The sequence below is a fragment of the Mesoplodon mirus genome (genome assembly GCF_964341445.2).
Source record: "Mesoplodon mirus genome assembly, contig: HAP1_SCAFFOLD_2047, whole genome shotgun sequence".
In the NCBI taxonomy this organism is placed as follows: Eukaryota; Metazoa; Chordata; class Mammalia; order Artiodactyla; family Ziphiidae; genus Mesoplodon; species Mesoplodon mirus.
Genome location: NW_028294381.1, coordinates 4,231 through 28,698, shown reverse-complemented (window position 1 = coordinate 28,698; position 24,468 = coordinate 4,231). Strand labels below are relative to the sequence as shown.

Sequence of the window (24,468 nt, the reverse complement as noted above, 5' to 3'; positions counted from 1 at the left end):
AAGCATAGAAGCAGATAGCATATGTTTCATAATCTAGTTAATGTTTTTAGTTTTTTGAATTTACTACTTTCATATTTTTTGCAGAAATTGGCAGGTATGCGTAATGATCGTCTTGACGTTTATGTTGAATACCACATGATGTAGGTGTCCCATATATTTTATTAAAGGTTTTCTTTTATTCTAATAGCTATTGATGTGTAGCAAGCGCTTGTAAAGTTTTACACCTCTCTCCCTTTTCAGTCATATGTATTGAGTTCTCTTTCCTATTTCTTCTTGTCTGACTGTTAGTGTATGGTTTTTTCTCAGAAACGATATTCCATGGTAAGCTTCACTTTTGCTTGCTAATAAATTATATGATGTTTTTAGGAGGAGAAAAAATGTCAACGTTGGATCATCGACAAGGTTTCTTCATTCCGATGGAAAATCTCAATCTCACAGAGTTCCTTTTTATTGTTTTAAGCCTTTTGCGAACAATGATGATAAGTGTTTAAGACCTATCGTATTGCAGCGTGGCTTGGCGCTACTGCTTCATCTTTTGTTCACTGTGTATTATACATGTTCTATTTGCTCAATGTGAATATGAAGAAAATATATGATGGCGTGAAAGTAGCGTAAGTGAAATTTTCCATTATCCTTATCATCTTGAACCCATAGTTTAGGTTTTCGTATTTTGTGCCACCTATTCCTTCATCATCAACGGCTGATGCTTTGCCATTTCTACCGTCAAGGGCTGGTCTTCATGCTGTTCCGACTTGCACGTACAAACATTTGAGTAGACGCGCAGTGTCCTTGTAAGTGTTCTTGTTGTTTTCACAATATAAACAGTGATATGCAAGAGTTTGGCTTCTTCAATACCTGCGCAATGACGTAATCTCTACTGAGTGTCATTTGTTACACGACACACCTACTACCACCATAAGGTCTTTTTTCTTCGGCGGTTTATTTAGGCATTCAGAGCTGTTCCTACTACACTTAAAACAGTCGGTAGCGTCTTCAACGAAAATGACTTCTATGTAATGTTGGCATCGTAGAGATCTGATATGCCCTTGAAAATATTGGAAAATTTCTCGAACATGTTCATGACTTCTCCTTTAGCTATTAACCGATAATTATTTCATTTTCTACCGTTACTATAAATCACATTTTTTGCATAGAATGAGTGGGAATGAAGAAATACAAAAGTGGACTGAACATAAACTGGAAAACTCTTCAAATTACTAAGAGCAATATTTTTGTTGCAGGCTAGTAATATACACGTAAATAGTAACATGCACAAAATTCGTAAAATTTGTGCAATAAAGCAAAGTATCGTCGATAATTCGGTTATGTTCAAAACCTTTAAAGTCCTCTGGTAATCTAAAAATATTGCCAATTGCCAAAAATTCAAAACTCCCCGAAAAATCAGGCTTGAAGTAGATGAGGCAGTCCAGCAAAACATGGCGTCGTCGCGTAAATGTTAATTCATACCGAAGCTCATTGATCTTACTGCTCAACTACTTAAGAAATTGCACCTTTCAATTTAAGATAAACGTAAATCAGCTCATACTGAGGATCATTATTTAGAGTACCTCTGAAACAATTGTTCTGTGCTTTTCTCGTAAAGGCACCGTATGTTGAATAGCCAAAGCAACTGCTGTGTTTTCTAATATATCGTTGAGCTGTTTAGCTCCCCACTTGTGTTAATGGTTTTAACAATTAAAGTTCAGGTTTTCGATAACTGGTTATGAATTCTCAATAATTAGAGTACTTAAGGGGCTTAGAGTTTGCTGAACTTATCGAAGAGACTTTCTTTTATCTATTTAGAGTGAATAATCATTTTTCAACAGTGTTATTTTATTCTTAATAATGTCAACGAGCTCTAGTTACAATTGGTGACAGTCTGCAAATTCAGCAAGACAAGGAGTGTAATTTAATTGGTTTTCAAATTAGTCATGTAGATCGCATGGTAGTTCTTGCATTGGCCTTCTATGTAATATACGCTTATACCTTAGAATTATGGTTTGCATACATCATCGGAACGATCTTATAGAGAGTCACTCCATTTCAGATCTAATACTAATATCCAACTTTAATGATACTGCTTGCGGTACAACTAAACAGAAATGCGGTTAGATCTATCGTGTGATGCAGAAAATTAGTAACAGATTGTCAAAAAAAACTGTGTTGTGAATCCATAAAAACGAAGTTTTTCAGAAAAGACCGCCAACAAGATAGGTATACGTGTTTTTTATTCGTTTTCACCAACCACTTGGGTGTAAACGAATTAAGATCTAATTACTGACAGTCGTAAAACCCGGCATAACTAAAGCAACTTCCCTCATCAACTATGGTTGCCGAGAAGAAAATCGGAAAGATTTTATTGCAATTGTTAACGTAAAGACCAAATGTATATGTATATGTACACAAGTGGCCATGCAAAAGGAAATTTGATTCAGTTAAAGCTGTACCATAAGGCGATGACTCATCATTTCTTTCTTAATAAGTCTTTTCATTTTTAAACGCCACAGATAGCTTTTGTGGTTACTGCCTTTTTTTCTCCTTATTCTCTTTAGCCGTGATGGTAAGTATTTACACAGCTGTTTAGTTATTTGGTTCATTAAAGTGGTTCCATTTAAAACCCGCTGTTTTAGTCCATATGTTGCAAGAACAAGTGAGGAAATATACACATAGCTTTGTCGATCCTGATGCAGTAAGTATTTGCTGGGGCTTTGCATTTTTTATACAACTTATTATAACATTTTTATTTCAGGTATGTGCAAAGTCATTAAACTCTATTTATAATGAATTTCAGAACAATGGAAAGTTGTCGCGCTATAGCATAATATCGAGAATCACTGCTGCGCCATCAAATTCTTATCTTATCGATGGTACTGTGTTCAAGACCACATTTGCTCTCATCTATAAATCTGGTAAAACTAGTTTTTACTTTACATTTGTGTTATGTAGTTGGGTTTATGTTAATTCCTCTTCATTTTTGTCTTTTATGAAGTGTGTCTTTATCTGCACATTTAACTTCAATTTTGTGTTGAATCTAAACCTTGCGTTACATTTTTAACAGTTTCGATTTTGACTAAGTACCAGCGACAAATAAATTGTCACGAAGTTTGAATTAGAAATGCAATTTTTATACGTTAGATCAAAGTTCACTACCTCGACCAAGCAAATATGAATGTTTTCAGTTGGAGATCTGCTGTCGTCAATTCTCGATTTCTTTTCTACTTTTGGTCACAGAGCTTATTCACTATTGCTTACGGTAAACTTTTTTGGCTTTTTTTCTGCTCAGTGCTAAAAAGAGTTGATTATATTTAGTTGGCATCACGATGTCATCAGCTGCGGAAGCCTTCAATTCGCCAAGATTGTATCTTTACAAAAGCATGACACTAATTTACAATCTTGGAACTATAATGATGACTCCATTGACTTATTTCTATTCCATGGTTTCGACTGTTGTTTCGGCATTCTTCCTTCTGGCTGCAAGTTTGTTCCACCGATTTTCGGTCGATGTGGTTGATGAACAAAATAACATATATATGCAAATTAAGCTTCTATTTTATTTTGCATTTAGACAGCGTAAAAGTGAAGTGGAAGAAAATTCTAGCCTCGATTACATTTACACGGAAATAAATTCTAATGTCCGTGTAGCCACAGTCGCACCATCAATCGACGAGGCAAAATTGATCAATAAAATTGATACAACGGTAGATTTTGATGTTTTCATGAAAATTTTAATTGATTATTCAACACTCTACGGCATTTCTTGTACTCTATTGTTGTTATTTTAAAATATTGCCGGCTGAGACACCAGTAGTCTTTATATTATCGTTTATTTCTGTCTAGGTGCGTGCAAAATGAATCAGGACTTCAGAGTGAAGTTTAAGAAAAAATTGAAAGTTTTATCTGCTACGTACAGTAAGAAATATCTATTTTTTACGGTTGTAGTCATGACCTTCATTGAATGAGATAGTTTGATGTCCTATGTTTAGAAAAACCGAATTGATGTCGACTACTCACGGTTGGAGTCTATTATACGTACAGCAATACCTGATTACAATAGTGACAAACAGGAATGTCCGATTTCTTTTAGAGAGCGCTGGTGTGTAACCGAAGAATTTAGTTTGAAATGTTTTGTTTACATTATTGAAGTTAACTTTTACTAAGTTGTAAAATTTCAGCTATTTATTTTATTTGCGTTGTAGAAGATAATCTTTTACTTTATGTGAAAGTTAAGGATGGTGGATTGGTTTAACGTTCTTCCGCATCATATTTTCTTGCTACACTTGATTCATTGTTTTTGTACACAACAGCACTATTATTAGGTGCCGCAGTAATTTCGACACGATAATCGGAGAACTACAGTACATATTCCAGGCTCGAAAAATCTGGGACATCCTGCTATGGTATTCTATCTGCGGGCCGGCAACCGTTATAGAGGTAATTGTTTTCTGCTTTATTGTCGATGAATTTTTAGTTATTAAATATTAGATGAAGATATCTTGTAAAAGCTATAAAGCTTATATTTAGCAGGCAATCACTTGTAAATCTCTGGTAAGACTTCTTGATCTGAAGCAATTCCGATATGCATCGTTTAAGCGCTAATCGAAAACACTATTTCCTGACATGACTGTTGGTCGTTCAAAGGTTCTGGGTGACGACATCACAATTCGTCTTTCATAGGAAATCAATGTCACTCTTATCTGCTACGAACATATTGGTGTGTAAAAAACTATTTGACTATATTATTCGTTATAGTGAAATTCTTGTTTTTTTTTTAGTCCGCAAATATATCTTTTATTTCAGATGCTTATCAAGCTCCAGATGGTGCTCCCAAAACGTTCAAAATCTGTGTATGACTAGATTTTAGTGTTTTCAACGCTCTCATAGTGCTAGTGTAAACAATATTTAGGCCTGTATGTCAGAGAATGATATGAATACAAGAGTTCGCCTTGGTGACTTCATGTACGACCTTAAGGGCAGTCCATTGCAAGTCTTCGTAGTTAAGGTTGTTATTCTCCTCGTATTTTGTGATGGCAAACAAATAAGCGAAAACATGCTATCTATTAGTCTCTAAAGTAGAATTTTCACACTCTTACTGTTTCATTTGTGCTTTTGGTGTTTTTGAGCTTCATATTCGTGGCTTTGCTGACATGTGAACGACGTCCTGGCCGTGAAGCGCTACTAAACCTCATCTAGTTTACACTCTTTAGATTCAACCGGACAATCCTGTGAAACTTATCGAGATTGAGGTTACGCTTAACTGCGGTGCTGAGTTCACTTCCTTTATCGTCTCCATCTCCATGGATGAGTTTATAAATCAGGAAATGTGTAATGCTCTTCTTACTTGGGTCAACCTCGACACTTTGAAATCTTGTGAATATTGATTTCTTTTATTTTATTATTTTTAGCATTGTAAGTGTATAGGGCCACTCTATTTCTTAAGTACAGAGCTGAGTTCTTATTGTTTAGTTCTTATTTTCTTTAGCGTACCGTTTATTTTGTTTCTTTGTTTATTTTCCGGTAGCTGTACTTGATAGCTACGTCTCATGAATAGCGCACTATTTCATGTTTCTTTGATGATACACTGCTAGTTGTCACAAATATTTCCATTTTAGGAATGAGTAGTGTTAGAGCCGTGGATTGACATGAATTCTGTGTTTTGTAGATATATGGGTTCTTGTTATTTCTTATTTAAATGCCTACTTTTCGCGGGCTATTATGGTCTGAGCTTTCATTTACCATAAAAGACTTTTCTCCAATAAAATCTTTTTAAACTATGAAGATGTTCGCATTGAATTTAAATTTACTAGCCATACGTATTTTTTAACTTCACCTGTGTCACCTGAAGCTGCGTTGATTTTCGAGTGACTCGAGCGGGCGCCAGTATTGCCACCATATCTCCCTGTCGCGTGCAAGAGTGGCCCAATGAGTTCTGCTCGCTTTAAGGACACGTTGAGCATCATACCATTCTTCGAGCGTTTTCACGAAAAACTCTGACCATCGGGTCCGTAACCTTTCTGAGTGCGTTTGATATCCCGAGGAATCCAATCCGTTACGGCTCTTGTCCATCGGTTGTCATTGAATCGCATCACGTGCCCGGCCCACCCTATTTTGACCTTTTGGCGTGAAGGACGGCATCTCTAATCTTCGATCGCTGACGTAGGTCCGAGCTTCGTATTCCCTCTTTCACTTTTGTGATATGGAACACTCCTAGCATCGCCCTTTCGACTGCGCGTTCAGTAACGCTGAGTGTTCTTTCATCCTGCTTACGTAGAGACCAGGTCTCTGATGCGTACGTTAGGGCAGGAAGAATCGTTGAGTCAAAAAGGTGGGCACGGAGTCGAGTTTTCTTTATCCTCTTCACTACATCCTCGATGCTCTTAAAAGCTCCCGATGCCGCTCTCTTCCCCCTGCTCAGATTTGGAGCTAGGTCGTTCATCATGTTGACTTCTCGACCTAGGTACACATAACTGGAGCAATCGGAGATATTTGTTCCGTTGAACGTAAGTAGGACATTAGAAACCAATCCGTTTTTCATGAACATGGTTTTTGTAAGATTTAGCCGAAGGCCAATACTTCCACATATTTTGTTAACTCGGCAAGCATTCGTTCCGCCTGATTGATGTTTGATGTTATAAGAACGATATCACCAGCAAAGCGAAGATGGTGTAGTATTGACTTCCCAAGACCAACTGTTTCTTAACTTGGGCAGTGTTCATTTAACTTTCATTATTAATGGCCCAATTCTTTTTATAGGCAGTGTTATTAATCGAAATATAACTGCGCTGATGCTGAGATATTTGCGATTAATTGAATTATAAATAAAGTTCCAACGCTTTCATACTCAGCCATCATTCTTCAGTTCACCAATACTCCCGCTTATACAATACTTCGTGCAACTAATGTCGACGTGTACGCGCAACAAATGACGGATTGATCACATTGGAGAAAATTAGACTCCGAAAAAGAACACTATCGGCCATTATCAGTACGCACACGTAGTTCCTTTCTTGCAGTCTCCTCAATGCACAGGTACCACTGAAAATTTTTGAAAGAACGAAACTACACTATCAGCTAGCAGGATCCAGCGTTTGTTATAATGAACACCAACGTGACTACCACACGAAGAATGGCCGTGATGCCGACACCGACGCCGAAGCGGACGAGCGGTCGCGTCACGCACTAAATGATGAACCTAATTTGAACTCTACCGCAATAAGAAACTACTATGTAACGAAATTGTCTAATCTCTATACAACAATGAAGAGTTGAAACCAATACAAACATTTAATAAAAAAAGAACCGTTATAACTATTCAAAATAATTTGTGCCACTAAAAGCACTCTTTGGATTAATTTACCTCTAAAAATATATCTATTGCTTGAGTTGTACTTGTTGGCGGCCTTAGTGCTCTCAGGCACGGCGTCTTTTGCAAGCTCTCCTGGAAGGATCAGTCTGACTGCCGTCTGGATCTCATGAGACGAGATTAGCGAGCGTTTGTTGTAGTAAGCTAGAACCGATGCATGTGCAGCAATGCGTTCGAGGATGTCTTCACAAACGAATTCATCATGACATCGCCTTTGATGACACACCAGTATCGGGATGTCCCTGTTGCAGTACACAATAGATGTGTACAGAAAAGCTTTCCTTCCGTCGATGCTTCTTCTTCTGGTCTCCAGTACTGCTGACTTCCTCGCTCCTAGCGGCTCTCTTCGCTCTCTTAACGTACTGCTTCGGCGCCATGATGAGATCTATCGTGTACATGTCATTCATCTCGCTCATGTCTCTATTTATAGCGGTCCCGCAACGAAGCTCCGCCTCTATACGTGTTATCGCTGTGTCCTATAAATACACTCCTGATCTCTGCTAACGCATTATCAATTCATTGATTGCTGTCGATGTGGGGCCGTAGTAAAGCAGCGGAAGCGAAGAGCAGCAGGATAGTCAGATCAATGCCGGCTCGTCCTCGCCTGCAGTTTCCTGCTAGAATTCTTCATCGAAAGCTCTGCAAGGGTAACTATGCTGCCACAGTAAGTGGTGGTGCGGATATCTATCTAGCTGCCGTCCTCGAATACTTAACTTCCAAAGTTTTGAAGTTGGCTGCAAATACAGCTCGTGACAATAATAAAACAAGAATTAATCCTCCTCATCTCCGGCTAGCTATTCGCAGCGACCCCGACATTAACAAGTTACTTTCGAGAGCAACGATTCCTCTAGAAGGATTCCTGCCCAAACGCAAGCCGAGCTGATGCCCAAGAACACTGGTGGAGAAACGAAATTAAGCAAACTGCCCTCATTAGGGGCCAGACTCATTGTTAACTGTTTTGTTGATTATGTAAAATATTCAATAAAGATCATTCCATCAACTTGTTTCTGTTTGTTTTCAACTTATATTAAAGAAGATAGCGATTAATTACATACTTTGTCGTAGATTGGTCATTGTAATAGTTTCTTACGTAGTGCATTAAGTTGAACTAGTATGGTATATTCTGTCTTAACCACAATAAGTACAATCTTAGGAAATTCGGTGTTCGTGCGTATGCTACGGATTGGGTAGTAACGGAAGATTCAGTAGAAGGGTTTTGATTCTCTGTCGTTTTAAAGTTTACGTTTTTGCACTTGTCGATAGAGAAAGTCTTGTTTCTGATGGGTAAGAATGGCTATAGACTAGCTGATTAGCAAATAAAAATTACCAAGCACGCAATTGGTCGTTTTACTCGTCGTGGTGGTGTGAAACGTATTTCGGGACTGATCTATGAGAAATTTCGTGGAGTCTTCGAGAACGTGATCAGAGATGCCGTCACCTTTTGTGAGCATGCGAGAAGAAAGACGTTCACTGCCATGGAAGTGGTCTATGTTCTCAAATGCAAAGGACACACTCTCTACGGTTTCGGTGGATAATGAAGCTTCTCCCGATCGATTACTGTAATACGACGATCCCTTTTGGGCCACATTTGAAAAACCTCGATAGCATCTCACTTGTAGTATGATGTGTTTGGTGAAAAAAAAGTACTTTACTACTGTTTTGCACATTCGACGTTATCTACGTTTCATCAATTTGTTATGGACGAGATCTTGTTGAATCCTCAACACAAATTCTCCATACAATTTCTCGAAAAAAATGTGTTGTATATTTCGAGATAACATTGTTATGATCACAATTCAACTCAACCCCTAACCACATGGAAAAATTGCGCTCTATTGTCACTCTGTGCACCCTTTAAAACAGTCAAAAATGGGCCTACGATTACTTGACGAATCCTCGAAGTTCAGCATCTAGAACCAGTTATTAGCAGTATTCTTGTATTACGTAGGAATGGCTCACTGTTCCCATTTGTCCATTGCATCGAGAAGAAATCATGGGCACCCGTTTAGAATTACTTCTCTCCCATTTAAGGGGCACACTTTGGTGGCACAAATTTTTTGTATAGCCTGCCTTAGTGTGACAGTTCAGCTGGTTGCTAACGATTTTGTAATGAATCTGTTACGCTGCACTTAAGGCTTTTTTGGTATTAATGTCGTTGTTCGTTAATGTCACCTCGTGTTTAAAACACAAGCGAAGCTTTTATATCAGGCAGCTGCGCACAAAGCACTAATTTCTAATATTTTTTCTTCGGTTAAAGTTTGAAATATGTCCTCTTTCAAAATGAGATGTTCGAACTTGCAGTGAAGTGTGTTGTTAGCGGTAAATAGCTTAAGCTTGAGCATTTTTTTTTAGTTAAGAATCAAATTATTTTCGTTGTTTCTGCGATGTAAATCTAATTAAGTTCTTATTTTCTTCACTTCAGTCAGGACATACTACCAAGCGAGACAGAAAGAAAAACCGTTAGTCAGAAACGATCATGGTTAGTGTCTTTTCTTCTACATTGTTTTTATTTTTTACATATATCTAATACTTCGCATATGCTCTTTCATTTAGAAATAGAAGAATAGTTATATCAAGCAGAACGAGAACTACCGGAGAAGCAGCGTAGCAATAACGAATTGCTGGCGTCTATTAACGAAAAGGAACACAACATGCAATCAGCTCAGATGACAACAGAAAGGTTTTCTTATGTAGTGCTTTCCATTGACATACCTTATATCTATCCCCTAATATTCCTACTGCATGTTCTTTTTATTTTAGTTTGGGCAAAGTTGCGCATGCGTTAGAGGCTATTCCTGTGGTATGTAGAATATTTCCAACCACCCTGATGTAACTGCTCCCTCACTTGAAGTGCAGGATGTAGCTTTTGATTTCGTAACAGTAAAGAAAATACGTGGACTATTGAGAGCGAAAGGTAGGGAATGGAAAATCCTTGCCAGCGTATAAGTGTAATTGTTTGACGTGGAGAATGACGATGGTCTCATGTGCCCAAATAAAAAATATATAGGGACCATAAAGGGAAGGACAAAATTTCTCTCAATAATAGAATTTTAGAGCATAACGGACGATGCGAATTGTTTACAGTCGAACGTTTGCGGCTGGAGTTTACAATGCGATTCTCTGTAGGGAACATCACTGTTCATAGTTTTATTTTGTTGCACAGATCTTTTTCGCTATATTTTTTCACGCATTCGATAGCTTATCAAACGCAACTGGACATAACAAGGTTCGCAACAGAAAAGCTTTCCATATGCTTCATAATTTGCAAAAAACCTCGGACATGTTAAATTCTCACTCCAACTATACACACTGAAAGACTGCATTTAAAGGCTTTTTACCTAGAGATAACTGGAACGAAGCTAAACATACAGAAATATTTTTGTGTTATTTTGCTATTGCAGCATCGGCGACAGCAATTAAGGAGTGGATAATGAGGGACTCAGGTGATGTGGATACGCGAAACCCAAGAGAAGAACGAATGAGTGAGTCTTCCCTTTCCATTACATCATTATCTTAATATTTCTTCTTTGTTCCGTTTTTTAAACTATTTGTTTGGTAGGCAGAAATACTCTGGTTTCATGTCGGGTACTGCACCAGAGGTGATAGGAATCAAGGAGTGATTTACAAGGCACCCTCTTGATATTCATATGCGCATGCGAGAGAAGAAAGAATGAGTGAGTGTTCGCTTTCCATTCCATCATTAACTTAATATTTATTTTTTGTTTCCTTCTATTTAACTACTTTTGTTTCGTAGAGAGGAATATCCCGGTATTATATTGGGTATTTCAGCATCGGGGACAAAGATTAAGGAGTGGATTGCGAGGCACACACTTAATGTGGCTACGCAAAAGCCAGGAGAAGAAAGAATAGGTGGTCTTTCCTTTCCATTCCATTATTATCTTTGTATTTCTTTTTGATACGTGCTCTTTAGCTAAATTTATTTCGTAGACATGAATGTCCTGGTTTTATCTTATCTATTGCAGCATCTGCTACAGAAATTAAAGAGTGGATAATGAGGAACTCACATGATGTGAATGTGCAAAAGGAAAAGAAAAGGAATGAGTGAGTCTTCCCTTTGCATTCCATCATTATCTTAATATTCTTTTTTCTTTCGTTTTTTTTATCACCTTTGCAGGTATGGAGTGGATAATGAGGAACTCACGTGATTTGGATGCGAAAAAGCCAAGAGAAAAAGGAATGAGTGAGTCTTTTCTTTGCACTCCATCATTATCTTAATATTTATTTTTTGTTTCCTTCTGTTTAGCTACTTTTGTTTCGTAGACAGAAATATCCTGGTATTATATTGGGTATTTCAGCATCGGTGACAGGAATTAACGAGTGGATTACGAGGCACCCCCTTGATGTTGATATACAAATCTAAGAAAAAACGAATGAGCGGTTGTTCGCTTTCCATTCCATCACCATCTTAATATTCTCTTTCTTTCGTTCTTTTTAACTACTTTTGTTTCGTAGACAGAAATACCCTGGTGTACGACGCGTACTGCAGCATCGGTGACAGGAATTAAGAAGGCAATTACGAGGCACCGCCTTGATATGGATATGCAAAAGCCAGGGAAAGAAGGAATGAGTGAGTCCTTCTTTTCCATTCTGTTGTTATCTCTATATATTTTTTTTGTTTGGGGTCGTGGTTTAAAAATGCAAGATGAACAGTATTTACGGCAAAAAAGCAGTAGCATTAGGATTTGCGAATATTGCGTGTTTGTAAAGCTTTCGGCAGGGATTGTGAATTTCATCACATCGCTATAAGAGCAGAGCATTCAAAGATTGAAAACAAAGTAGGGATTAAAATTGCTTGGAAAGACATGAAGTGACAGATCTCAAAGTAAAAGCATATATACTATAATGCGTTTAACTCATCTTTAGTAAATTCATATGTAATCTACTTATGTTTTACCTTATACTGCTTACTCGTCAAGTAGTATTTAGAAATTCTTACTAAATAAAAGAAAAGATTCTTTACCGATAAACAAATCCATGCCTTAAAAAGATGCGAGGTAAATAAGGACATTTCTACATCTACTGAACATTCCCATCTGTAGCATCTGTAGCATACGCACGTACATGAGATCCTAAATTTACAGCTATTTCAATGGTATGAAAATGTAAAAATTCATTACAGTCTGTTATTATCAATAGAGTACGTAGTCGATACAAATTTTCATCACAAGTTAACTACAAGAAGCAGAAGCAAGTTCCTAATAGAACGATTTTTATTCATGTCAATTCTTCTTCTTTGAACAAACACGAGGTTGGTAAACAATTTTACTATTGGGCTGACATTTCGGCCGTATCGCCTACCTCAGAGCTATTTCTCGCCCTCCGATCAACCGTTAGGTTGTGTCTGCCTTGTCTGATTTTTATTCAATAATTTATAAAATGAATGATAAGCTTTCTCAAGAATTCAGTATCACAGAACTACTCCTTTTCTCCACCGGTTTTCATCGGCGCTTGGATGTTGGGAAAGACTCTTCCTGGCAATCGTTACTCCCGAGAGTAACTTGTTAAGCTACTCGTCGCTGCGAGTAGCTAGTTGGAGATCACGAGGATTAATTCTGGTCTTTTCATTGTCACGAGCTGTATTCCCAGCAAAGTCCAAAACTTCGGAAGTTAAGTATTCCAGGACGGCAGCAAGATAGACTGGGTCACCACGACTAATTATGGCAGCATAGTCACCCTTGCAGAGCATTCGATCAAGTCGTCCAACAAGAAACTGTAAGCCAGCACGAACCGACCTTGACTTCACCCTACCCCTGCTCTTGGCATTTGTTCCTCAACCAAGGGCAACATCCTAACGGCAACATGCAAAGAACTGCTGATCGGTTAGCAAAGAGAAGGAGTCTATTTAAAGGGCAGAACAATAGTAAACTCTGCTTACGTGTAGAAGCGGAGCTTTTTTACGAGACCAAACTCTAGAAGAATAGTATAATGCTGAGAGAGTGCCTAAAGAGAGCAGAACCCATTGGGCCACTCACGCGAAAAAGACAAAGAGAGAATCTACTTGCACCTGCTGGAGTCACGCAAACATCATCGGGGATACAGGTGATGCAGATGATATTATTAATTAATAGATTAAAATCATTCCACAAAAACTTCAATTTTTCCAGTTTAAGATCTAAGTTTAAAAAAGAACGAGAGAAAGGCTTTTGAAAATGAGGCCAAAAAGAAAAAAGATCTCACAGAGAAATGTAAAAGCTAAGAATTCACATTTTTCCTTATCTCCTGCATATTTCATCAGAAATGATGAATTTCCTCATAATAAATAATGATGCATTGAACGAATATTGGTTAGCACTTACGTGACGATGTGATCTCTACAGTGGTCGTTTCTTGCGATACACAGTAATCGGTATGACGTCTATAGTAGTCATAGCGACGGCTGCGAAAATTTAGGGTTCAAATAGAAGCAGAATACTAGCGAAACTAGATGTCGTCGCGTAAGTGTTAAATGTTAAATCTAATGGGCGTACAGAAGTCTCTAGTTCAACTGTGTGAGCTAGTTGAACTATCTTCATTTATCATCTTCATCACTACAACTTGATGGAATAACGATTTGTTATCATGGATATCACTACGCGATAAAAAACAAACAAAATCATATTATCTTCTTATCGTTATTACAACTTAACAAGTTATTTCCGCAGTACGCCTTCAATTCGTCATTGGTGCTCATCGCGAAAGGTAAGGTCTGTTTACTAGCACAGTTTATCCCTTTTCTTTTCCAACTTCTCCCAACTTACTCTGCTCCTCTTCTTCTCTTCTCTCGATTATGTGGACCTTATTTCGTATAGTAAACAGGACGTTTAGCTGCTAGTATATGGGAATGAGTAAGTATTCGCATAGGATTAAAAACGAAACACTTTAAAAGTAGATCTTTTTCGTAATATTCCTAAAGAATCCTAAATGCTTTTTATCATTAATATTCGTTTCGAGTAAGTGTCGATATCTATGTGATTCTACTTCTAGTGCACATTATTTGCAGGCGTCACAGCACTATCGAAGTTGGTGTCGAAAAGTGTCGAATGTGAATAATCACCGCAAAAATAAGTTATGTGGAGAACAAATGCCAACAACGAAAGGTGGTTGGTCAATTTCGTCAAAACGCTCTCTCAACAATGAGCCAATGAGCTCACATGAGAAAGTCATCGACTGTGAGTTTTTCTTTATGACATTGCTTTAGATTTTCTGAGAATTTCAGGATTATCATACAATAAACAAAAACTTTTTTAGGGTTTCATCGCAACGAAGAATATTTGAACCATTTTTTGACGAAGGATGCTATGAAAGCGACAAAAAAATATTAGTTCTATTCTTATTTTTTTTTCTTTTGATTACCATTCCATTGAATTGCAGATGCAATTGTTTTTTTTTTCAACAAAGCTTCTGTAAATTTTGCTTTTACACGATTAGCAGACGACCTTGCAATAAAAAAATCTGAACTAGCTATTGTGTTATTAAACTGGTAAGCAGGAATGACTCTGTGAATAAAGACATTTCATTTATAATGATAAGAAATACGATCGTCGCAGAAAATGAATGGTATTGATGACTTACGCAAATTAGGGCAGGTGAAAAGGTTAACGTGTAGAACGTGGCCACATTTAATTAGAGTGTTCTTTTTCTTGTTAGTTTTCAATGTTTCATCTGGGGGCGGTTGTAGCGCAATGGTTAGCGACGCCACGCAATACACACTGGATTCGATCTCGCACCCCGAGCACACCAAGCCTTCCATCCCTCCGAGTTCGACAAATTGTGCCAGATTTCCTATCAGGATAAAACACTGACTTGTCACATTGGCTGGCACCCGCAAGTCACTGTATATAGGCCACATATGCATTTAACCACCTCTATGATGTCTAATGAAGTCGAGTGCATGGCGCATCCCTCAGGGTTTGATTAACGCCAACCACTTTTTTCTTTATCCTTTAAGTAGAAGCCTTAGAGTTTGGAACAGGAATACAGCAGGTTGCGACATAGTTATAAATAGAAAGAGGAAACATTTTACTTATGCTTAACTGACAAATGTTATAGCGTTTCAATTAAAGCCTCAAAGTATATAATTCTAATGGATTACAGTTTTAATGGTGTAAGCTTAGGCCATGTTTGTGATGTGCAGAAAATGAACAACAGCAACAACACAATATTTCTTCTGTTAATGTTTGTATTCAAAAATAAGTGAATAAAAATTTTTAACTTAAGCAAAAAAGGAAGAAACAGGCAATACATTTTTTCTCCTAGTCTTCTGCTTAGATGCTCTTCGGAGTCTTCACCATCACTATCGATGATGGGTTGACCTAAAACATAGTGGAGATTGTCATTTGGTATGAAAAATTATGCTTAGCGTCTAAAATGAGAAAATATGAAGCACACATAGCGTACATACCCATAGAGCGATGAACTAAATTGCAATCGCTGTAGAGAGTCATGCTTATTGTCTAAAATAAAAAAATATAAGAACATATATATCCCAAGAACGATTGAGCAAAGTTTACCTCATAAAACTGTTCAGATTCTAACTCCTGAAGTACATTAATCATCAAAAAACCATATGTAGTTATCGAAGAACTGGAATCGCACGTTATACGAAGCATAATTTTCGACCAGCAGCTCGTTGATGTCTCATTTTCAATCGCTATGATAAATCGTAGTTGCTGTATGAAATGGAATAATATAAGAATCGCAAAGTAAACATAATAACACACTTTGCACACCCTATAGAAATCGAATTAAATGTTGACACGAGTGTGACTGAATGGTGAACAGATGCTGTTTTCTTCACCGCTTACAAGAGTCAGATATGCTCCAAGAACAGTGAGACGCGTGTTGAAGAACATAAGGATACATAGGATATGAGAAACATGGAAATAGCCTTTAAAACATAGATAGAAACCAGATTATAAAGCGAAAATCGCAATAAAACGGGAGGGTCTAACTACTTATGGGGTGTAGTGGTCGGTGTGATCTCTATAGAGGTCATAGAGAGCGCCGCAAAAAATTAGGGATCAAATGGAAGCGGCACACTAGCGAAATTACGCGTCGTCTGATAAGCGTTAAATAACTCGAATTCTTCGCTTATGCCTGCATTTTCAACTGCACACTTCTCAACTATCCGTCATTGTACTTGAACTTCTCAAAAATTTTCCCATCTACATAGCAGCTTCTCATGTAAGCTAGCGTGCGTAAGAAGCTTATATCGTAACCAAATCTTTCCAAACCTTGAAAACTTCATATAAATAAGAGTTAGCTACCTCGTCGTACTCACTATTTTCAACGTCTTGAGAACATTTTAGAGTAAGAAGCGATTTCATTCATTTTACTGCTTTTGATATGTAAATATACACGTCTAACTCGCCGGATTCTTCCGTGAGGGCTGAAAAAATGGGGTAGTGAGGAACTCTTTAAAAGAGGGTCATACTAAAAAATCACTTGCATGCATGTAAAAGCACTCAACAATTTCTGAATCCACTCTAGTTTGAAAAAACTTATATGGTCTCTCTGGTTTCCGTTTAATCGCGATTTGTAGTTGCACTGTGGAACCCAGTGTGTAGCCGGCCAAGATCCCTCGTGTAAGTGAGATTTTAGGGATTTCTTCTTGATGGATGACGTGCATCACGCGTGACGAAATCAAATTGTTCATAAAGGTTCAAAGAGAGTTGGGTTCAGAGTATAGAACGTATTTCAACTCGTGGAATATGAATAAATACATCACGACTGAGTCAGAAGCAGTGAAAAAAGTGAATTCTATTGAATAGCAAAATAGAAGCACGCTAATATTCAATCATACAAATAACCGTCTTTTCGATGATTTTCTAGTAGAAATTGCGTTAGTGTGCTAGGGTCTTTTTTCTTCCAGGTCTTCATTACGGCCATTTCTCCGGCTTTGTTAGTGGAATATTCACGGCTTTGGGACCCACTGATTCTTCCAGGACGACAGTGGTTCCTGCGACGGCATTGAATTTTGTAGTTTCTCTATTGACCGCTAATGAACGATGTTGCAAGCAATAAATTTACTAAACCACAACTACTGTGGTAAACTTGGAGCGGATTAAAATTTTTTTATAGAGTACAATAAAACAAAGCGTTCATATGAACACTATTAAAAAGCACAAAATTTTCGCTTTGATGCTACTAAGGCACTTTGCCGAAAATATATCTCAGTATGTTACGAATACCTGTAAGAATTCAGATGTTGTGACTGCACGTATGAACATGTCTACGTTGCGACAAAAAGTAGGTGCCAAATCGGCGCAGCAGAAAAAGAAAGTTCATCCCTTTGATCCATCTTCGTTTCTAGGAAGCACAAGGGCGATTTTGGTCAGCGTTTGACCTCCTCTCCGCAAACTGGGGACGCGCCAAGTTGCCTCGTAACCAGCGGGCTCGAGATCCCTCGGTGAGGAAGATCCACGGGGAGAGAGATCCGTGGGTAGAAGACTTAACCAATTATAAAGGCTTTATTAGAAAGTCGACATATTAGTGCTGGAGTTTAATCACACAAGTGGGTGCCTTGCACCATTTTTACACATCGCAGAAGAGTTTCTTTCGATTAGAACTCTAACTTTACAAGGAGATCACAGTACATTCACTGCTAATAAATGCTGACATTACGTGGGGCGGGAAGCCCATGGGTTAGAGATGCCACGCAATAAACGCTCGTCGAGGGTTGCAAACCACCCTAGGCCAATCATTCATCCACCCGATGTGGCTAGAAGGTCCCACGTATTTTCGGATAAAGTTTTTTCCGATCAGCGAAAGGTGGCGACTGGCTCTTGTTAATGCCTGAGAGCTCCATAGCAGAGCTATCCCATATGATATTCGACCAGCATTAAACAATATTTTTGGGGATGACGAAACCCTCAAACACAGGCCGAGCACAGGAAGAAATTCGGGAACTGTCGTGAATTAAAGATGGAAGGCAATAAAGGAGAAATGAAAGATTTGCCAGGATTCGCACAATATTTCAAATTTAAAGTCAGATTAGACAAATAGAATAAAAACTGAAAAATGTTACCATCCAATTCAAACAACTACCATTTGCTAGAGGGATGAAATATGAAGACAAATAGATATGGAAAAGATATAATAATATAGTATTATATGAAATGTTAGTACAAGATATTGTCGACATAAACGTGACATGTCACGGAATTTGATAAGTGCCATAAGTTAAACCATCTATTATAATATGCATGTTTAGCAACAGGTATATATATATATGATGTTCTAAGTATAGATAGAGATAATTAGGGGCGCGTGTAGCGCAGTGGTTAGAGGTGCCCTGCAATACACGCTGGATTCGATCCCGCGCCCAGGGCTCACCAAGGCTTCCATACCACCGGGGTCGGCAAATTGGTACCAGAGCTGTCTGGGAGGATAAAAACACTGACTTGACACATCGGCCGGCCCCAGCAAGTCATTGTATAGGCCACATTTGCGTTCAATCACCTCTGCGATGTCTAATAAAGTCGAATGATGGCGCATCCCTCAGGGATTGATCAACGCCGACCACTTTTATTAAGTATAGATCATTGTGGAAGCTCCTTCATTTCTGCCATTTCTTATATCCTCCGTCAACGTTTCAATGTCAAGAAAGCATATCTAACTCTTGTAGTAGTTTCAGAAAAAAACTCGTCGACCATTCAATTATACGGCTGTCAACATTTAGTTAAGTTTTTTGTGAGAGTATACTAAACAATTTACGGCACTATTGACATCTTTTTGATTACTGATACCTGCTAGAGAATGGGGTCACCGTTAACTAAAGCTTTCTATAGGGAAAGGTTTTTCTTGTAGGTCATCATCACACATTTCCCGAATCCTTCATTCATTTTGTTGTGTTCCATCATCTACGAAGGTATTCAGATTTGCATGTGGGTTCCGATGCCATTTAAGGATTTTTTTTTCTTACTATGAATAGCTTTGAACTAAGGACGAATTGATTCTGCCAGAAATCCTGTAATAGATGCTCTAGAGTGTTCTTAAGTCTTCACTACAGTAGCCGCCGATTTCAGAAATAGACAGTTAACATCATATCACAATTACTATAAGGAATCATGCTTAGCTCTTAAATTAACGAACACAGTAACATATAGATCAATAGAAAGGTTGAGTAATGTTTCTTTTATAAATGTTTTACGTTCCTAAATCCTGAAGCGCATAAGTCATCAAAAAGATGTCTACGGTAATTGAAGTAGCGGCATAGTAGGCTGTTTGAAGCAGAATTTTTTGAAAGCACTCTTTGTGAGTCATTTTCAGTCGCGAAGTTATTTGATGAATTGTAGTTATTTTCTGAGTAGAAGGATACAAAGACCGCAGAATGATTGGAGTAATATGTCTAGAATATTTCATAACAACTTCACTAAATGCTGACACAAGTATAATTCAATTCTTGACGAATTTCTCTCTCAAACTACTCACGAGAGTTAAATATGCTCCATTGACATTGAAAAGTGCATAAATACCTTGCAATGTTCGAGAATGCTGTGTCCTTAAAACACGTATATATACGTGTTGCTAAGTATGCATCGTATAATAGATGGGTTTGCTCGTGCCACTTATCATGTGTAAATTCCGTGACATGTAATGTGCATGTCGATAGTATCTTATAGTATTATTTTATATAATAAAATATTAATATATCGTTTTCATATCTATTTGTCTTCATGTTCCCTCTCTCTAGCAACTGGTACTTGTTAGAATTGAATCGTAATATTTTTTTGCTTGGTATGCTTCCTCGAAGGGATGAAAGGCTTGGTGAGCTCTTGGCGCGAGATCGGGTCCTGAGTGTATTGCAGGGCTATCGTAACCGCTGCGCTAATACGCGACGCGATTCGCCCATATGGCGTCGTCCACAGCGATGGCCGACAGTGTCTGTTCATACCTGGTGTGCGTGGTTCAGCTCTGAGACAGTTTTGGTTTTTTTTAAATTCATATATTAGCGTAATGCAAAAATTTCGTCATCTGTAGAATTTTCTGTTATCCTCTATCTTTTTTTTTATGAATGATGCTTGCTCATTATATTACGATTGTTAAAAATGAAAATAAACTGAACTCACCAGTGCAGTGTCGTCGCTTTTTTCCAATTGTTATATCAATTATGTTAATTAATGTTAATTATCTGTTACATAATTATTATATAATTTATAATGTTGCAATTCATTTTTAATTACCTATTTCTGTTTATCGGTAGTGTTATTATCAATCGAAATAACCGCTAGAACACTGAGATATTTGCAAAACTTGACACATATGTGGGGCACGGATGGTGTAATGGATAACTGGTGACCCCCCGGAAAGGGCAATCATCTGGTTGGAAGTTCGCACCCGCCCCAAGTTTTGCAAATATCTCAGTGTTCTAGCGGTTATATCGATTGATAATAACACTACGGATTAACAGAAATAGGTAGTTAAAAATGAATTGCAACATTGTATATCAAAATTTTTTTAACTCGATTAGTTTCAGTTGCGAGTGTAACGCATTTTTGGTTGCGTGAGGGTTTTGCCTGAGTGTTTCTCAAGTTACCAATACATCCTGTGCTGCTCTATTAAATCGTAGAGTCTTTCCTTCGTTCAAAAAATTCTTCATTCTCGTTGTTGTTGTTTACACTGGGCAAGTTAGCATTTTCTCAGATTTATGAATTAGTTTGGGTTTAATTTCCCCAATAGATTCTTCTATACGTCCTTAGAGCCGTGATATTTCCACAAACTAAAACAATATGTAATCAACCTTGCGATTAAAAGGATAATTCACCTGATTCGACATTCATTCTCTACATCGTTGTTTTTTATCAATAATTACTAGAAACTTTGACGGAAAAAACCTTTTACTTTCCTGTCATATAAAGCCAAAAAATTTTGAAGAAGATGGATTTTAATAAACATGGGGCGTTGAAATTTCATAATTCAAAAGAAAATGTGATTCAAATAAAGCAATCATTGCGCCAGCCGCGACGCAGACGCACTGCGATAGGTGTTTTGGGTGCGTGGTATCATCCGGCTAATATCTTTTAGATTTGCTATAGTTTATTTCTGTAATTATTATTGTATGGCTATGTACTGTGTTTAAGGCATAGAAGCAGTTCTTTCGATGTATACTCATTACTCTTGTTTTTAATCTTTTACAGAATTTTCTTTCTATCTTGGTATAAAGGCAGAGCTTTCTTGATTTATTGTCAATTCGTGTGTCTAATAACATCCAAACAATTTCATCATGATTATACACAAGAGTGACACACTGGGTTCTGCTCACTCTACGAATTTGCTGAACATCATATATTTCTTTTAGGATCTTCGTGAAGAATTGTGACCATCGGGTCGATGGTCTTCGTTCTGTGCGTTTGATATCCTGGGAATCTAATCGGTAACGGTTCTTGTCTATGAATTGTGGCTCATTCGCATCACTTGTCCGGCGCACTTGAGTTTTAAATTTTAGCATATACAACGGCATTTCTAATCTAGTTCCATCGCTGACGTAAGTCAGGGCTTAGGATTTTCTCTCTCGTTATACAGGTTACTTCTAACAATGCGTTTTCGACTGTGCGTTCCATAAGGCTGGGTGGTCATGCATCCTGGTTACGTAATGACTAGTTCTCTGATAGATACGTTAAAAAAAAAAGAAGAATCGCTTCGTCAAAAAGCTTTTCTACAGGTGTTCTTCGCCGTCTTCACAACATTCTCGATACTCTTAGAATGATTACCATGCTATCCGCTTTCAGCCTCTCAGCTTCGGAACTAAGTCGTTCATTGTGTTGACTTCTCGACTCAGGTACACGAAGTTAGAACATTCGGAGATATTTATTCTGTTGAGCATTGCAATTGGTGCAAATCGTTCAATTTTGCGTCTACCGTAGACGGTCATATAGGCAGATATGAATAGCAGAGAAGGATTCGAAACTGAAGTCACTATTGTCGTTCAGGAATCTAAAAAATCACCTCACAAAACTCTCGAGGTATTTCGAACTAATTCTAAAAATCTAAAGAACCGCAAGAAGAAAAACTGCCTCGTCATCAGACGTGTCTTCGCACCATATCTTGGAATGATATTTTTATCCGATGGAGGCACTTACCACCGCTATTACTCACTTCTCATCCGCCTTAACACCTAAACAGTGAGCCTTCACCATTATCTGCCAGACCTAACCGGGGAATCCATGTCTGCTGAATATGTTGTTTCTGATGCGATTGAAATTAACTTTTAGAACTTCTTCTGTTGGAGTTATTGCATTGTTTTGAGAGAGCAGTATGTATTGTGTGGATACCACATAAAATAGCCATCTACAAAATGAAAGTTCTATAACGCTATTCCGGAAAGCAACTGTTGACTTCGATCAATAACTTATAATTTTGTTAACATGCAGTTGTGTTCATACTGTTTTTGTTTGACTTTTTTCTTTTTGAGTCACACCTTATAAATGTAAATTGCTTTATGATATATCGTTTTGCCGTGAAGAATTTAGACTGCATATCTAACACAACTATTTCTAGCATTTTTCATTCAGAAGTCTGAAATGGCCAGCAACAATAGCATTCAAGAGAGAGCAGTTGGCAATTCTGGTCGAATGGAGTATATAAATCTAATAGTAGTCGGCCCGGTTAGTCGAATGATTTGTAGCATTCATGAAGTGTTGTTTTTTTTTATTATTGTATAATAAGAGAAAAACTGATGATAAGTGTTAGTAATCTAATTAACGTATTCCATTTTGCACACCAATGATGTAAGTGGAGCTTCAATGTTTGGTAACAAAAATTTTAGAATTCGATCGAGGCCCATTTTCGTCTGAAGCCCGATGCTGCTTTGGGTGACTTGAAAAAAAAATTTGCCACTAGTGCAGGATTAGATTTGCTATCCTTGCGGTAACTTTCCTTTTTCATATCACACTATCAGCTTCTTAGGTCTGATTGATGTTTGGTTCTAATCGAAATAGTAACGACTCTATTTGCTTTGCAGGTTTCTATTCGACAGTCGTCGAATCAATGACGAAGACACGCCGCGGACACACGAAATGGAAGATGGCGATACGATAGAGGCAATACATTTATACCAAGAAGTTTTTCTCTGCATACGAAGAAAATTTTGTTTCATTAGTTTATTACAAAGTAATTGCGTTGAGGTTAAATTGGACTATTTTTAAAAGATTAACATATATATATATAATGTAGATTGTTGTTTGTCGCGCTTTAGCTCTTCAAACTTCCGAGATAAGTCTGCGGAAAGAGCAGTGTTTTTTTTAGATCACATATACAGGATTGTCTAGCGTGAGGAATCGATGAGACACTATTGTTTTTATTATTTATTAATCACAAAATTACGGTTGAATTTGATCTGTGTAAATGTACTTGTTAATTCTTCTTCTTTGAACAAACACGAGGTTGGTAAACAATTTTATTCATTGGGCTGACGTTTCGGCCGCATCGCCTTCTTCAGAGCCTGGAAAGGTCGACTGACAACGATCTACCAAGCCAAACACGCCAACAAATTAAACAGAGAAACTCAAAAACCAAGTTCGAAACGCATAAATAACATCAAATACTCGCAACTTCTCCGCCTGCTCCCACGACCTACATTAAGTTCACCCGAGAAACACCTAAAGAGGATTGACTTCCATTTTTAAACGTTCAGGTTAGCGTACTATATAACAGCTATGCTACGAAGTGGTACCGTAAGCAAAGTAATAAAAACATATTGGTTCATTATCTCTCGTCTCATCCTTCAGAAACAAAGAGAGCACTTATAAGAAACATGTTTCCTACGGCCTCCGGTGTGTGTACGGGAGGAGAACAGAGAGAAGAATCACTCGACTTGGCACGGAAAATAGCCATTTCCAACGGTTACAACGTCGTAGCTTCTCGGGATAAGTTTAGAGGGAAGGCGATGAGCTATAATCATGGGTCTAGCAATAATAAAATCCCTTTCCAAATACCCTTCATTTCGAACGAAATAAGCATAGCTATTAAAAGATGCTTAGGAAGGGCGGGCTTAGAGAAATCAGTGGTAGTTATAGAAATACCACCGAACAATCTACGTCGCCAATTGATTCAAAACCGCTTGTACGACCGTCTATGCACAACGCAGAAATGCACGATTTGCCCTCAGG

The 24,468-nt window shown here is 37.8% G+C and overlaps 1 protein-coding gene and 2 long non-coding RNA genes across 3 annotated transcripts; all 3 read left to right on the top strand.

Annotated features, from left to right (window-relative positions):
- Positions 1 to 4,494: 4,494 nt before the first annotated feature.
- Positions 4,495 to 4,974, top strand: LOC309798184. Its single transcript, XR_014292990.1, has 3 exons — positions 4,495 to 4,711; positions 4,798 to 4,844; positions 4,904 to 4,974. It is a non-coding gene; the product is annotated as an uncharacterized lncRNA (long non-coding RNA).
- A 2,918-nt stretch (positions 4,975 to 7,892) lies between these two features.
- Positions 7,893 to 8,243, top strand: LOC309798187 (histone H2A-like; the record flags this gene model as incomplete). The annotated part of the gene is made up of 1 exon (XM_082646465.1): positions 7,893 to 8,243. The coding sequence occupies one exon, from the start codon at positions 7,893 to 7,895 to the stop codon at positions 8,241 to 8,243; it is 351 nt and encodes a 116-aa protein (XP_082502591.1).
- Positions 8,244 to 22,879: 14,636 nt separating this feature from the next.
- On the top strand, positions 22,880 to 23,419 carry LOC309798185. Its single transcript, XR_014292991.1, has 3 exons — positions 22,880 to 22,965; positions 23,127 to 23,227; positions 23,322 to 23,419. It is a non-coding gene; the product is annotated as an uncharacterized lncRNA (long non-coding RNA).
- The last annotated feature ends 1,049 nt before the right edge of the window (positions 23,420 to 24,468 follow it).